The sequence below is a fragment of the Macaca thibetana genome, chromosome 11, assembly GCF_024542745.1.
Source record: "Macaca thibetana thibetana isolate TM-01 chromosome 11, ASM2454274v1, whole genome shotgun sequence".
Classification (NCBI taxonomy): domain Eukaryota; kingdom Metazoa; phylum Chordata; class Mammalia; order Primates; family Cercopithecidae; genus Macaca; species Macaca thibetana.
Genome location: NC_065588.1, coordinates 113,817,915 through 113,834,949, shown reverse-complemented (window position 1 = coordinate 113,834,949; position 17,035 = coordinate 113,817,915). Strand labels below are relative to the sequence as shown.

General features: G+C 44.3%; 2 protein-coding genes across 5 annotated transcripts in view; one reads left to right on the top strand and one right to left on the bottom strand.

Annotated features, from left to right (window-relative positions):
• The window catches only part of SUDS3 (SDS3 homolog, SIN3A corepressor complex component), a 1,028,644-nt gene that overhangs the window by 835,082 nt on the left and 176,527 nt on the right, over positions 1-17,035 (bottom strand). The window lies entirely within an intron of this gene.
• The window catches only part of KSR2 (kinase suppressor of ras 2), a 518,463-nt gene that overhangs the window by 370,435 nt on the left and 130,993 nt on the right, over positions 1-17,035 (top strand). For all 4 annotated transcript variants that reach the window (XM_050747896.1, XM_050747898.1, XM_050747897.1 and 1 more), the window contains exon 6: positions 16,912-16,981. In XM_050747896.1, coding sequence (XP_050603853.1) covers positions 16,912-16,981 — 70 coding nt within the window. The remainder of the gene's footprint in view (positions 1-16,911; positions 16,982-17,035) is intronic.

Sequence of the window (17,035 nt, the reverse complement as noted above, 5' to 3'; positions counted from 1 at the left end):
ACAGTGTTCTCAAAATAAGATATACAGATGGCCAGCAAACATATGAAAAAAAGCTCAACATCACTAATTATCAGGGAAATGCAAATCAAAACCACAATGCAATACTACCTCACTCCTGCAAGAATGGCCATAATAAAAAAATTTTAAAAATAATAGATGTTGGCGTGGATGTGGTGAAAATGGAGCACTTTTATACTGCTGGTGGGAATGTAAACTGGTACAACCACTATGGAAAACAGTATGGAGATTCCTTAAAGAACTGTAAGTAGAGCTACCATTCAATCCAGCAATCCCACTAGAGAAGTCATTATGTGAAAAAGATACTTGCACATGCATGTTTATAGCAGCACAATTCACAATTGCAAAAATATAGAACCAATCCAAATGCCCATCAATCAATTAGTGGATAAAGAAAATGTGGTATATATATATACCATGGAATACTACTCAGCCATAAAAAGAAACGAAATCATGGTATTTGCAGAAACCTGGATGGAGTCGGAGATCATTATTCTGAGTGAAGTAACTCAGGAATGGAAAACCAAATATTGTATCTTCTCACTTATGAGTGGGATCTAAGCTATGGGGATGCAAAGGCATAAGAATGATATAATGGACTTTGGGGACCCAGAGGGAAGGGTGAGAGGGGGCTGAGGGATAAAAGACTACACATTGGGTGCAGTGTCCACTGCTCGGGTGATAGGTGCACCAAAATCTAGAAATCACCAGTAAAGAACTTATCCATGAAACCAAAAACCACCTGTCCCCCAAAATCTATTGAAATAAAATTAAAAAAGAGAAATTTCCCACTCCTCCTTGTGTTGAGAAAGTTACTGAACTTCTCTGATCTGCAGTTTTCTCTCCTGTGTAATGGGAGATAGTCCTGAACTCTCAGGTTGCTGTGAGGATCCTGGACATAGAACGCCAGGTGTGGAATAGGAGCTTGATAAATTAATGTCCAGTTATACCTGTTATTTGAAAGAGTTGGGAAGTATTAGGTTGGTGCAAAAGTAATATTAAGTTGATGCAAAGGTAACTGGTGAATATTTAATACATGGCTACATTGGTTTCCCATTGCTGCTGCAACAAATTATCATAAAATCTGTGGCTGAAAACAACACAAACATATTTTTTAATCATTCCGGAGGTCATAATTCCAAAACAAGTCTTGTGGGGCTGAAATCAGGGCATTGGCAGGGCCGCTTCCTTGTAGAGGCTCTCGGGAAGAATGAGCCTCTACATCTTTCTCATCTTTCAGAGGCAGCGCTCCTTCCTTGGCTCATGGTTTTGCCTCATATTTTCTCCCTTCCTCCCTGTTGTGGTCACATCACCGTCTTCTTCCTTTGATCCTCTTGTCTCTTTTTCATAAGGATCCTTATAATTACATCTTGGGCTCACCTGGATAATCCAGAAGGATTCCCCATAACAAGATCTTTTATTTAATCACATCTTCAAAGTCCCTTTTGCCATATAAAGTATTATGTTGGTGCAAAAGTAATTGCGATTTTTTTTGCCATTACTTTCGCACGAACCTAATAACAGTCACTGATTCCAGTGATTAGCACCTGCAATCTTTGGCGGGGCTGGGCATTATTCAGTCTACCACAGTGACTAAAGTCATTAGCCACTCTATAAATAAACTCCTCAGGTCACCAAGGAAAAAGGATTGGCTTTGGCCCAATAATTCAGCTGTCTCTTGTTTGAGACATCTGCTGCATACCACTATTACATTGATGATGTTTTCCATGCCCTTGTACAGGAGATACGTAGGAAAGAAAAAGGAGGCAGTACTGGCTGTGGAGAAAAATGTCTAAGTGCAAAAACGGTGTATGGAAGAGGCTAAAATCACCATTCCAGAAAAAGAAAGATTCAGTAACTTGAAAGGAAGATGTGAAATGTTTAACTGTGAACCACGGTGCTTTATCAAAGCAATAGTGAGCCTGGTGCTTGCTCTTCCTCCTGTTATGACCCTTATTTTAGCAGTAACTGATTAGTGGGACATGCCTACTAGGAGATTTTAATGATGTGGTCTTTAAAGTATTGTTTCTTAGTTAATTATGATTCATAAACCCAGTGGAGCATTGTCTACTTTTAAATTGCCACATTAGAATTTGATCTACCAAGCTTTTGGGTTCTGTTGTGCTGATGTTAATTAATTAATGTAAATTTGTTTATACCCAGGAGAATATGTAAAATAAATAAATAAATAAATAAATAAATAAATAAATGACTCATTTGTAGGAGACCCAATAGTGAAAAGGCCCTGACACTGTTTCGCTACAAGGTGATGTCTGGGTAGGTGTTCGTTGGTGCATTATGGCAGGTGGGAAGTGGCAGACACTACCCATTGGTTGTCAGAGTGAGATGCTTGGTGATATGATTTGACTGTGTCCCCACCCAAATCTCATCTTGAATTGTAGCTTCCATAATTCCCATGTGTCATGGGAGGGACCTGGGGAGAGGTGATTGAATCATGGGGGCAGGTCATTCCCTTGCTGTTCTCATGATAGTGAATAAGAATCATGAGATCTGTGTGCATGTGTCTTTATAGCAGCATAATTTATAATCCTTTGGGTATATACCCAGTAATGGGATGGCTGGGTCATATGGTACATCTAGTTCTAGATCCTTGAGGAATCGCCATACTGTTTTCCATAATGGTTGAACTAGTTTACAATCCCACCAACAGTGTAAAAGTGTTCCTATTTCTCCACATCCTCTCCAGCACCTGTTGTTTCCTGACTTTTTAATGATCGCCATTCTAACTGGTGTGAGATGGTACATGGATGCAGCTGGAAACCATCATTCTTAGCAAACTATCACAAGAACAGAAAACCAAACACCGCATGTTCTCACTCATAGGTGGGAACTGAACAATGAGATCACTTGGACTCAGGAAGGGGAACATCACACACCGGGGCCTATCATGGGGAGGGGGGAGGGGGGAGGGGGGAGGGATTGCATTGGGAGTTATACCTGATGTAAATGACGAGTTGATGGGTGCAGCACACCAACAAGGCACAAGTATACATATGTAACAAACCTGCACGTTATGCACATGTACCCTACAACTTAAAGTATAATAATAATAATAAATAAATTTAAAAAAAAAAAAAAAAAAAGAATCATGAGATCTGATGGTTTTATAAAGAGGAGTTCCCCTACACACGTTCTGTCTTGCCTGCTGCCATGTAAGACATGCCTTTCGCCTTCTGCTATGATTGTGAGGCCTCCCCAGCCGTATGGAACTGTGAGTCCATCAAACTTCTTTTTCTGTGTAAATTACCCAGTCTCAGGTATGTCTTTATTAGCAGCATGAGAACAGAGGGAAGGGGAGGGGAGGGCAGGGAAAAGGAAGGAAAGAAGGAAGGAAGGAAGGAAGGAAGGAAGGAAGGAAGGAAGGAAGGAAGGAAGGAAGGAAGGAAGGAAGGAAGGAGGGAGGGAGGGAGGGAGGGAGGGAGGGAGGAAGAAGGGGAGGGGGAGGGAGGGAGGGAAATGAAGGAGGGAAGGAAGGAAGGAAGGAAGGGAGGGAGGGAGGGAGGGGGGAAGGGAAGGAAGGAAGGAAGGAAGGAAGGAAGGAAGGAAGGAAGGAAGGAAGGAAGAAAGGAAGGAAGGAAGGAAGGGTAACTGGAGAAGCTCCAGGGGCTCAAATGATGTGTCAGCCCTTTCTTCCCGTGTCTTTGCCTGAACCAGTCACCGTGGTCAGAATGCTGTGGCCTTACCAAGCCTTGGTCAAACACTCTCTTTTGAGACTGGAAGGGACTCAGCCTGCTGTGGGACATTGGAATGTTAGTTTCCCAGTGGAAAATCAGGCTGCTGCTACTTTCTTCAGAAGTAACTGATAGGAGGGACAGGCCTACTAGGAGATTTTAATGAGGTGGTCTTCAAAGTATTGTCCCTGAGTTAATTATGATATATTAACCCAGTGGAGCACTGTCTGCACATTAGAATTTGATCTAGCAATGTTTAGGGCTCTGTGGCACTGGTGTGAATTAATTAGTATAAATTTGTTTATACCCAGAAGAATATGTAAAGTAAATAAGTAAATAAATAAATAAACAAACTCCTTTGTAGGAGACTCAGTAGCGAAAAGGCCCTGTCACTGTGTTGGGCTATAAGGTGACATCTAGGTAGGTGTTTTGAAGAAAGAGGAATGGGCTCTGAGCTTGTGCATATGTCCAGAGCCAAAGAGCTCTGCCTCTGGATGGGCTGGAAGAGTTAGGCTCTGCCTCTCCTTTCATGGTGACTGAGCCTGTTTTTAGATCTGTCCATGCATTTAATGGATTGTATCAGGCTATGGAGATCTAGGTCCCTTCCTGTCTTTCTAGGCAGGGATTTCCAGTTAGGCACTATTGACATTTGGAGCTGGACAATGTTTTGTTGGAGGAAGCTGTTCTGTTCGTGTGTAGCATCCCTGGTCTCTACCCAGTAGATACCAGTAAGACTCCTCCCCGTCAAGTTGTGACAACCAAAAATGTCAGCACATATTGCCAAATGTCCCCTAGGGGTCAACAGGGCTTATAATTGAGAGCTGTTTCTCTAGGTTAACTTTGTTTATTTGTCAGGAGTTGGGCTGGTTTAACTCTTGTTGGGGGGGAATCCCTTCCTTATCGCCAAGTTCTTGGGGGTATGGGGACTCTTTGTATCCTCCCTCTACTGATAACACCTCTCACTGATAAACCATAGCCCTATTGCCAGAGGTATCCTGCCTCAGAGGTCTCACTTTCAGGGATGCAATCAGCACCTGTCACAACCCTGTCGCCTCAGCAGGCTTCCTGGCCTCACTTGGGGATGCTTCAGAAAGATTGGCTTTGGAATACGGACACCCAGTCTTGAACTTATATATTATTTATCATGAGGCTGTCCCCACCATGTCTGCAAACTACAGACAGTGTGACATCTCTTCAGATGGCACTTTAAGTCTCAGAAAACTGAGAGAGAGAGACAGTCTATTGCCTGAAGTTCAGAGCCCCATGATGCCTGGTGTCTTGGGTTTCTGAAAGCCTGGCTGGGGTCTTTGGCAGCAAGCTTATCTGGTCTGTCCCCAAGCAGTCCATCCAGGCAGTAAATTCCACAGAATGGTTCTGTAGGGGGAACTTCTTAGCAGCCCTTTGTTCTGTGGACAATTAACTTCCACTGAACATTAACTAGAGAGTGGCTACATAATGAGAAACATCATATTTCCATCAGGGGAGAATTTCAGCTCAGACAACTCCGAATGGCTCTGATTTAAGATCCATAAACTCAGTTCAAGGCGATAAATATGTAAGTAATTGATGATGTAGTGTGTGAGGAACTTAAGACCCATCCATCACACCCGGGCAGGCAAGGGCTGTGGACACGCTCTGAGAACAGGATGATAGAAGGGGAATAAATGGTAAGAAGGACCTAGACAGTTCTGTCCCCTGCATAACTCACTGCAGCTTCTCTCTACGGTCATGGCTTCCTTCCCAAAAGAGCCTTTTCCCATATTTGGTCTTCTCCAGCCAGGAAGAGAGACAACTAAGAAAAGCTAAAAGCAAGCAGCTGAATTGCTCTAGGGGCCATCCGCCTCTTAATGCATACGTACTATTGCCAGGTACCTGCTTCATTTCCCAGTGTCTGATCCTCAGGTAAACCCTGCAGGATGGATTTCATTGCCCCCATTTTACAGAGGAGGAGATGCACAGAGGGAAAGAGTCAGATGACAGGACACACAAGCACAGAGCTAGAATTCTGACTCAGGCCTGCATCTGTAAATTAATTCCATTTTGCCCGTTCCAACTCAGGCAAAAGAGGGGGTTTGCATCCCCTCATTTGCCTGGATTTGGGAACATGCAATCCACAAACAAGTCTTCACCAGTTTCTGGGTCTAAATGTCAAGCCCAATTTGCAGATTCCAGGCTGTGGTCTGCGTGTCTCCCATCTTCCCCTGCCCCACACCTGTCAAGCTACTGCTGTTTCTGTTGGTTTATTTCAATGTGAGGCCATTTACAATGGAAATTGATGGAGCACAGGGCTGGCTGTTATTCTCCCTTCACAGGGACATTTGCGGTGATGGCAGTGTGGGTCCTCTGTCAACTCTTGTTTTGTCCTCATTTAAGCCTGAGTCAGGCAGGGGAAGCCAACTTCTTTCAATAAGCATTTTCCTTTGGGTCAAGGAGACAGTCCTGTATATATGTGGGTTGAGATGGCTCTGCACCACTAGCCAGGCCCCATGCTTCTCCAGGTCTCCAAGCTGCCTCTGCACATGATCAGGGCTGCTCTCCTCTTTCCAGACCATAGCAGTAAAATTATATCAAGGGGAAATTTGAAGGGAAAGTTTGGGGGTGGGGCCAGGAGAGGGAAGAAAGATAAGTTTTCAAACATGTCTCATCTTTAGATTCAAATGAAGATTGATAATTTATGACACTCCCCTCTCTGATCCATGGGATGGTGTCTTGTGCCTCACCCCTGATTGGCTACCAGTGTCCCCGCGCCCCTTGCATGCCTACCTGACCTACTGTTACCATCTTGGATTCTTCATCCATCATCAACACAAGGAAGATCATTACTCCTGTGGCATCCAGGTCTCCCATTGTTTGGTTACAAGGTTAAAAATCCCTGATGCACTTTAATAAATTCAGCAGTGAGCACATTATGAAACTGTAATTAAATGCCTCAGCCATCTTTTCTTTCTTTACTGGCAATGAAACTTAATTGAGGCCATCTGAGAAAGGCTGAAATAAATCATAGGTGATGACTGTAGGATCCACATTTCTCATTGGGAGAGGGAGGGATGTTATCACTGTCCACACATTTGATTTAGGGCAAATTAAGGGGATCCCAGCTTGACGGTTACCTGCCAGGACTCAGACGTGAGGTGGTGGTGGTCTTTTCAAAAAGGGGGAAGCGGACCCGGCATAGTGGCTCATGCCTGTGATCCCAGCACTTTGGGAGGATCACCTGAGGTCAGGAGTTAAAGACCAGCCTGGCCAATGTGGTGAAACCCCGTCTCTACTAAAAATACAAAAATTAGCCGGGCATGGTGGTGGGCACCTGTAATCCCAGCTACTTAAGAGGCTGAGGCAGGAGAATCACTTGAACCTGGGAGGCGGAGGTTGCAGTGAGTGGAGATTGCTCCATTGCACTCCAGCCTGGGTGAAAGAGTGAGACTCCGTCTTAAAAAAAAAAAAAAAAAAGTTGGGGGGAAAATGATTCTGAGGGTGAATATGTGAATATTAGAATAAATACATTCGTATATCCTCACTAGATCCTGAAGGTGTTTCTAGTTTAGTATAACCCCCTTTTTTTTTTTTTTTTTGAGACAGAATCTCACTCTATTGCCCAGGCTGGAGTCCAGTGGCACAATCACAGCTCACTCCAACCTCCACCTCCTGAGTTCCAGCAATTCTCATGCCTCAGCCTCCCAAATAGCTGGGATTACAGGCGTGAGCCACCATGCCCAGCTAACTTTTGTATTCCTTTTTTAGTAGAGATGGAGTTTTGCCATGTTGGCGAGGCTGGTCTTGAACTCCTGACCTCAAGAGATCCGCCCACCTCTGCCTCCCAAAGTACTGGGGTTATAGACGTGAGCCACTACACCATTTTTTTTTTAACCAGGGGTGGGACCAGGTGGAATGGGTGAGGAAGAGAGTGGTGATGACAACTTTCCTGTGATGTCATCCCTCACATCGTCTCCAGTGTCCTACCTCTAGCCCCCACATACCAGCCCTTCATCTGCTTTGCTGCCATTAGTGCAGTGCCCTCACCACTCACCGGTCCTACCAATATCAGCTGCTACCTGGAGACACTCCTAGCAGGGCATCTCCTATCTCTATCTCATCCATGACCACCACCACTGCCTCCAGTTGTAACTTAGAGAGAAGACTCCCCCAGGTCTCAGCTGTGTCATGGTGCTTTAGCAGATGCATGAGGCATTTCTTCCTCTTCTGCCTGGGATCAGCATATTCCTTCCCCTGGAGAAAGACTCCTTCAGGTCATCTCTCTGCTTTGATAGAGTGACAACTAGAAAATCAAATTATTTAATCCAGACAGAAGCAGTGAGAGGAGAGAGTTAATTTTTCTTTTCCTCTGCCACCATGAGTTGACCCAGATTTCAGAAGTTGCATATAGAGACATTGCTCCCTCATGGATTATTCTACAGTGAATAGAGAGACAGTGAGGGGTTGAAAGAACACAGCGTTGGGCTATCATCTTGACTGGGCTGCTTGCAAGTCCTCTTTGTCTGGCTCTTCTCTTCTGCAAAATGGGGATCAAAACAACACACATCACAGGGTGCTAGGATTAAGTGGGCAGTGGGGTGACACCAAGTGGTTTAATGTATTTTGGCTTGGAGACTACAGACTGTTTGTCTAAGGATTCCTACCATGTAAGTGGCAGAAGGGGATCCTGAACCCTGGTCTTCTGGCTCCATAGAAAAAAATCTTTCTGCTGATTAGCCAAGAAAATGAGTTTCACAGCTCTAAATCAGGACTTGGCACTCGTTTTCTTTAAAGGGCCAGGTAATAAATATTTTTTTGTTTGGTGGACCATACTGTCTCTGTTACAACTACTACTGCTGTCATAGACAATATGTCAATGAGTGGGTGTGGCTGTGTGCCAATCGAACTATATAAAATTAGACAGTGAGTTGAATTTGGCCTGAGGGTCAAGTTTGCCAACTCTGGCCCTAAGTCATAGTTCGTACAGAGATTTGTCATTTTCTAACTGATGTGTTAAATTCAAGAGGCAGAGTGATGATGACAATGACAAAAACAATAATAACAATACTATATCAGACACTCAGTGGATCACTGTTCCAATTATATCACCCCACTTTATCCTCCTACCAATCTTATGAGGGAGATACAATGACCTCTTTTTTATAGGAGAAACCGAGTCTCAGAAAAGTAAGAGTACCAAGATCCCATAGCTTGTAAGTGGCAGAGCTGGTGTTTGTCACAGGTGTGCTCACGTCAAAGTCCCATGCTTTCTCTCCCACACTTCACTGGGCAAGTTGATTGCCCTTGAGGCCCTTCCTGTTCAGAAATATGCTACTCTGTCTCCAGAGGAGGTCCACACTCAAGGTCTTGTCTCTAACTTAAACTCCACACATGCATGGATTGCTGTGATCCTAATATTTGCATTCCTGCAATGGACAGGAACTGAGGCCATAGTCTCAATAGCTTAGCCATTGCCCATTGTTTTGTCTCAATGTCATGGGAGCCCCAGGAAACTTCTGTGAAATCCCTGTATATGATCCCTTCCATCGAGAATCCTTGCTCACCCCTAGCATCTCTTATCGCTGTCAGTCTCCTCTGCCTTATTTCTTCCCCAGTGACATGAAACCAAAGCCCACCCTGGTCTATGCACTCACCAGTGCCAAGGGGTTCCATGGAAGCCCGCATAGCCATGAAGGGTCCCAGATGATGATGTTTGGATCTTGGGAGATGAGTGTCACTGTTTCAGGGAGAAAATTATGTCCAACACCATGAAGAAATGCAATTTGGCCCTGAAGCATCATGGAGCTGTAACCTTTAGAAACTGCACATAATTAAAATACTTTCAGATCTGATATATTTGAGCTGCATATTAAAGCAAATAGAGTTATCCTCTGCTATGTGAATGATATCATGAGCAGCTTTAATCTAGGATTGGTTGGCACCTTGGATAAATCAGTGGGATTTTAGCTGGTGACTGGCCTGTGACTCCAAAGAAAAGTTTAATGGTCTAAGTTTTATTAGTTTCAGTTACCTTTAGCCTCAATGAATTTGCTAGTTGATTTGAATGCAGCACCTCTGCTGAGTTCTCACTCAGTCTGTCATGTCCCTGGGCTGGAAGTTTAAGGGCAGTTTGGAACTTCCAGTTCCTTTGTGTTACTTCTGAGGATGAGCTCTTGGGTTCAGACCTGAGCTTTAGCACCTAAAAGGGAATTATGGAGACTAAGTGAAATAATACATCTAAATAACATAATCTAGGTCCCGCTGTGTAGTAGGTGCTTAATAAAAGTTAGCTATTATGTTTAATAATATTATGTGCTCAGAGGTCTTTATCTCCATGGAAACATTTAGGGTAGAGTAGCTCCTTATTTATCCAACAGGGTTGAGAGATTCAAAGACTGCAATAAACTATTTCTTGTAGTCCTTTTCAACTCTAGACTGGCATGGCTTTTAAGATAATTTTTACATTTATCTCAGAAGGGGACATGGTATGGAGCTGGATAGAAGGCTTTAATTTTATAGGAAACTGGGTTCAACTCTGGAGTTCACGATATTTGGTGAACTTTAGCTATATGACTTTGAACAATTTAGTTATCCTTACTTTCCTTATCTATAAACTGGGGATACAAACTCATAAGACTGTGTGGATTAAATGAAGACATAGCTGCAAGATACATATAATAAATATGTCTGAGCATTGCTGTCATGCTCAGAATACAGAATACTCTTTGTGCATTATCCTACTTAGTCTTCAAACAACACAATGAGGTACAGTGGGCATTGTTATTTACTCACAGTTTTTGCCTGATGACATTGAAGCTCATGGGGTTGTCACTTGCCCAAAGACACACAGCAGGTCACATCCCACATCTACCTCAATTTGCCGTCTGTGAAATAGTTATAATGTGTACTTTCTTCCCTACCACACTGAATATTTTGAGGATAAATCAGTTCAGATTTGCTCTGAGTCTGATAAAGTTATCTCTAAGATCTCCCAGGGCCACGTAAGTTTCTCATTAACCAGAAAAACACCAGTTTCAGCCAGGACTTGACTATCAGTCTATTCATTTGTTCGTCCTTCATTTGTCCATTAAACACACATTTAATATTCTTTGAGCAGATCCTGAGCTAGACACTTGGGGATACAGTGACAGATGAGACCCAGGCCCAAACCCCAAAATCTCCCAGCCTAGTGCCATTTGTCCCCATAGCAGACAAATTACAAACAATAATTTTTTAAAATTGGCTTTGCTTTCTTCCTGTGGCTATCTCTTTATCCTCCCCTGCTTGGGTTTAAGAATGTAAATTCCATGAAAATTTCTTCAGAAACTCTCCTCTAAGGTCAGTCTATGCCACAGCATAGTAAATATACTCTGTTAGCTTCTGAAAAATAATACAGGCTGTGGGGCCAATGAGTACACCCCCTTTGCTTTTCCCGGGGACATTGAGGAGTGATGGGATGTGGATTTTTTATGAGGGGCTGTGGGTGGGATCATGACAGCTCCAGTGGGAAAGGCCTGGGTTGGGAGAATGACCTTGGGAAGGAATGATCTTGTCAGGGTTAGGGCTGTAGCGCTGGACCTGGGTAGGGGTTGGGGTGATGGAGCATTGATGCGGGGATAGGGAGGTGGGGAGGCCCTCCCTGTTTTTTCCAGTTACAGCCTGGCAGGCTATTTCCCCTCGACCGCCAGAGGGAGCTCTTAAATCCATACTGCCCAGCACAGCGTCCTCCTTCCATTCTAACGCACATCAGGGTTTCCATTGCCGTAAAACAACCCCAACGTCGGTACTGTTTCATTTTCCTCATGGACTCTTATTTCTTGGCTCATTTACTTTCTGTTCTTTCCCCCTGTAGACTCTAAGCTCAAAAAACATGGTTATCCTGTTCACCATATCCCCTTGAAACCATGCCTGGAACAAGGTAGGTGCTGTGTCAGTTTCCCATGACTGCTGTGACAAACGGCCACCAACTCAGCGGCTGAAAACAACACAGATTTATTATCTTACAGTTCTGGAGGTCAGAAGCCCGAAATGGATGCCAATGGGATTAAGATCAGGGTGTCGGCAGAGCTGGTTCCTTCTGGAAGCTCTAGGGAAAGAATCCATTCTCGCCTTTTCTAGCTCTGTGCCTTGGCTGGTGTCCCACCTCCTCCTTCAAAACCAGCAGTTGCATCACTCTGACCTCGGCTTTCATTGTCACGTCCCCTTCTCTGACCTCTGACTCTCACCCTCCTCCCTCCGTCCTATACGGGCCTATGGTGACATTGGGTCCACCCGTGTAATCCAGGGTAATCTCTCCATCTCAAGATAATTAACTTGGTCACATCTTCAGCATCTCTTTTTGCTGGATAAGATAACATAGTCCCAGGTTCCAGGGATTAGGACGTGATCATCTTTTGGGTGGGACAGTAGCATTATGCTATTACATCACCTCCCAGGCCTCCTTGGTCCTTCCCAGACAGAGGTAGATAGGAGGCCTTGGCAGTATAGGATGGGTTGAGCAGGGTGTTGGAGGGAGGTCTGGACTAAAAGCATCCAGTTTGTTTCTGTCTGCACTTTAAATCCCAACTCAGTCACTTATCAGCTCTAGACAATTGCATATTGCTTCTAAGCCTCAATATTCCCATCTGTGAAAGGGAGATGAAATTCACAGCCACAGCTCAATTAAAAATCCCCATTCTGGCATTTGCTTGCATTTACTTTGGGCAGTCAGGATAACTTTTTAATTTCCTTGTTGAAATAGCACTAATGATCATGGCTGATATGCTACGTGTGTGTATACTCTGTAGTGTTTGTATTAATGGGATAATATAGGTCAAGGGTCTGTTTGACAGTAGTGCTTGGCACATGGTAACAACAGACAGCAGATCTACTATTATTTTTCTTCTTTCTTTTCTTTTTTATTATTATTATTATACTTTAAGTTCTAGGGTACATGTGCACAACGTGCAGGTTTGTTACATATGTATACATGTGTCATGTTGGTGTGCTGCACCCGTTAACTTGTCATTTACATTAGGTATATCTCCTAATGCTATCCCTCCCCCCTTCTTTTCTTTTTTCTTTTCTTTCTTTCTTCTTCTTCTTTTTTTTTCTTTCAGAGTTTCGTTCTTGTTGCCCAGGCTGGAGTGCAATGGCACAACCTTGGCTCACTGCAGCCTCAGCCTCCCAGGTTCAAGTGATTCTCCTGCCTCAGCCTCCTGAGTAGCTGGGATTACAGGTGCCTGCCATAAACGAAAATAATTGTTTTTGTATTTTTAGTAGATACAGGGTTTTACCGTGTTGGCCAGGCTGGTCTCGAACTCCTGACCTCAGGTGATCCTCCCACCTTGGCCTCCCAAAGTATTGTGATTACAGGTGTGAGTCACCGCACCCAGCCATATTTTTCTTATATCTTATTTTCTTCTTTCTTCTCCTCCTCTTCCTTTCCTTCACTGTCACCCATTTTTCCCTGTATCTCTGTGGATATCCTCACGTGTTTTTCCCGTGCCTATAGCTCCTCCGTCAGGGAGCTTTCAAATTCACCAGGTCAGAGCCTGATTTTTCATCAAGCAGCTCTGTGCGGTGTGGATGCTTTGTTAATGTTGGTTTCTTCTGTTGGGCCTTCTGTTTGTCCCTCTGACTGCTAAGGTGATTCCAAAGACCAGGGCTCCTGGCTTTTCCCTCTTCTGTGCAAAGCCCCTTCTGGGCAGATGCCTTTCTCAGAAGACATCAATAGCTAGACCTGTGCAAGGGGAGAAGAAACTTCCCTCCTTCCGCCTCTTTCTTTCTGTGCACTAGAAATGAAAATATCTACGGAGAAATGTCTGTTATTCTACTCCTGAGACCGTAGGCACCAGGGATGCACACAGTTCTGCCCCTGTGTCTGCATGACTTGTTATCAGAAAATTAGAGAAGAAAAGAAGCTTTTGTTCAGCTATGGAGACATCTTAATAGGTGCCTTGATTGTTAAACAGAAGTTTCTGTTTTGGTTTAATTGCTGTAAATGTTGTTTGTCTTCTCTGCTATGATAAGCCCTGGATTTTCATATATTTTTTCCCCTTCCCTTTCAACAGTTTTCCGTTGCTTTAAGGCTTGCATTGGCAAGTTTAATAAAATCCAAATGAAGAAAGCAAAGAAAGGATCTCAAAGTTCAAATCTTCACGCCCACGTAGGAAGCCGCGTGGAGGTTATTATTGCATGAGACTAATGATGCTGCAGCCGCTTAATGTAATTGACAGAATTCACCCCTTCAACCAGATATTGGGAAATGAGACCAAACTACTAAACTTAATTACATCTAGTTTTTGAAAAGGAGCTATAATTGAGAATAACTGAATATTAGGCTGTGAACCTAATAGTGAGATGTGCTTATAATAAAAGAGGATTTGTTCTCTGCTGAGTTGAGCCTCAGAAGCACCACCTGGGGGATTTTTGGTGGAGGGGTGGGGGTAGTAAGGGAAGAAGTTGGCTAGAGAAACAGAGAAACATCTAGATCAGGAATTCTCTACCTTGGTGCTATTGACATTTTGGGCTGTTTAATTCTTTATAATGGGAGTCTGCCCTGTGCATTATAAGATGTTAAACAGTATCCCTGCTGTCTCTCCACCAAATGCTGGTCACACACACACACACACACACATATACACATACACACACACAGAGTGTGAAAACCAAAAATGTCCCCAGACATTGCCAGATATCCCCTAGGGGGAAAAAGCACTCCTCTGGTTGAGAACGGGGGTGCAGGGGCTCCTGGAAGACTTTCAAACAATTGCAGAGTTCCTCATTGAGCATCTGCAGATACCTGACTGTGTGGCCTTTAGCAAGTCACTGCATTTCTCTGAGATCCTTTTGTCTTCCTTTGCACAATGGGAATAATGATAGCCTGACTGCACAGAGGAATAGCTTCCAGGTATAACATGCATAGCATAATGCCTAGCACCTATTGAGTAATCAGTAAACTCGGAGTTTTTATTATAATAATCTTGGATTCAGCAAACATGTATTAAGTACTTTGCTTCAGGCACTATGCTTTGAGATGTTGATGGAAAGCTGAGATGTGGTTCCTGCTCTTGCAGAGGTGGAAAATGTAGGCGGACCTGTTGGTACAATCTTATTCTTCACCCGTGGCAGACATTGCTAATCAATTTCAGTGCCCTTTCCTGTTGAGCCTCAGAATCCATTTTAACATACTTCTTTGGGCAGCCACTACTAGTGGCCCCAGAAATGAAACCCATTTAGCACTCCTAGTTTTGTAGATTTCCTGGTGAGGACGCTGACCCTTCCTCTCCAGCGCAGTCCTCCCATTCCCACCCACCCCTGGCACTGAAGAAAGCACCTTAGGGAGTTAATGGTGGAATCCCTCCTCCCACATCTGACTTCAGTCCCCAAAAGGGATAGGAACAGAAAAATGCTCTCTTAAAATTTTTTTTTCCTCTTATCTTTTCTATTTCCCTCAGAAATGGAAACAAGTAGTAAAATGGGCTTGAGGTTGATGACATTTAGTTTTTACTTAAACTAAAGGAATCCCACAGGCTATAATTCTGATTGATACATCATGCTCTCTCCCTCCTAGGTTTTCTCTGCCCTTTGAAGCTTGGGAAATCATTAGCTCTCTCATAAAGGATCCCAGCTTTACAAGGGCAGAACTGGGATTTCTGGAAACAGCTTTCAGATGGCTGCCGATGGTGTCATTAGACAGAATAGAGGAGCAAGTAGGTTGGGGGTTAAATGCTCTGTGATAGGTTCTGACATGCCCGGCTCCCCGAAGAGAGTGCCACTCCATAACAATTTCTGTGAAAAATGAGGCATGCATTTGCAGCTCCAGACACAGGGAGCTGGCTCCATCCATCTGGCCTGAGAAATGAGAACTGGCGTGTAGGGTCAGGCACTTGCTGCTTCTCTCCCTGTCTGGTGGAGATTCCACAGGCAACACTGGTTACTTGTTGCCATTGTTTTACAGCTCTCTGGGGCCTGCAGGCTCTGCCAGAAGGACGGTGTGGGCAATGGGGAGTAGGGCGGAGGTGGGACCTGGTGCACAGGGTCTGTGGGAGAACCAGAACTCAGTCTGTAATGGAGTGATAGTACAGTTTGTTGAGATTTAGCCTAAGGGATGAAAGAAAAGACCAGATGGGGACAGGCATCTCATCTGAAGTTTGATTTTGTTTTGTTTCTTCCTCATTCCCATTCATCATGCATCCACCCACCCACCCACCTGTCTATCCACTCACTTATCCATCTTTCCATTCACCCATCCGTCCATCCATCCATCCATCCATCCATGCATCCACCCACCCACCCACCTGTCTATCCACTCACTTATCCATCTTTCCATTCACCCGTCCGTCCGTCCATCCATCCATCCATCCATGCATCCACCCACCCACCCATCTATCCATCTATTCATCCATCCACCCACTTACCCACCCACTTATCCATCCATCCATCCACTCACCCACCTGCCTATCCATCCATCCTATCCATCCCACCCATCTATTCACTCATCCATCCACCTACTTACTCTTGCATAACTTTAGGTGGTGCATGGTTGGACATTATTAAAATAATTATCTATAATGTACAGAAATTGATATGGCTTTCCACATAGGGTTTGCTTTTAAAATAAGTGTATTTAGCCAAAAATATTGGAGTCAGCCTAAAATGTTAAATAAATAACTTGGCAGTTGTATAGAGACATGGCAGAAATGAGAAAAGCATCACGTGCCTGGCTGTCACTGGGAATCCACTGCACTCTAACTTTCATGCAAAGGCATGTGTTCATTTCAGTTTCCTCAAACCCGAAATCACAGCTGCTGTGCAGCCTCTAAGGTATATGACCTAGAGCAAGCGACTTCCCCTCTCCAAGCCTTAGTTTTTTCTTCTGTAAGGTGAAGATGCTAGCAACCCCTATTCTTGGGGTCGTTTGGAGAATGTAGCAAGCTAAGGCATGTGAATCACTTAGCACATGCCTGGCACACACCAAGCACTCCGTAAATGGAAGTGATGCTCGCTTTTATTCATTCCACAGCTGGCTTCATTTAAGGCATCCCCTGGCAGCCCTGCCCAGGGGACCTTGCGTGAGTTGAGGTGACAAGCTAAACCAGTGTTCCACTTGGCTTTGGTTTAGCAAGTGATGGCAACTGGTGTCCTTCCTGAGGGTGACGAGCCCCCCCTTTTCCTTCCAGGGCTTGCCAGAGCCCACCCCAGTCTCTGACCCTTTGTGTAACAGGCTGTTCTCTTTTCTCTGTAGACACACTGTCTGTGCCACGTTGGTCCCCGCAGATCCCTCGCAGAGATCTCGGCAACTCCATCAAGCACAGGTAGGCTGGATTCCTGTGTGCACTGGTGCCTACTTCACAGCCCTGTGAGGGGTG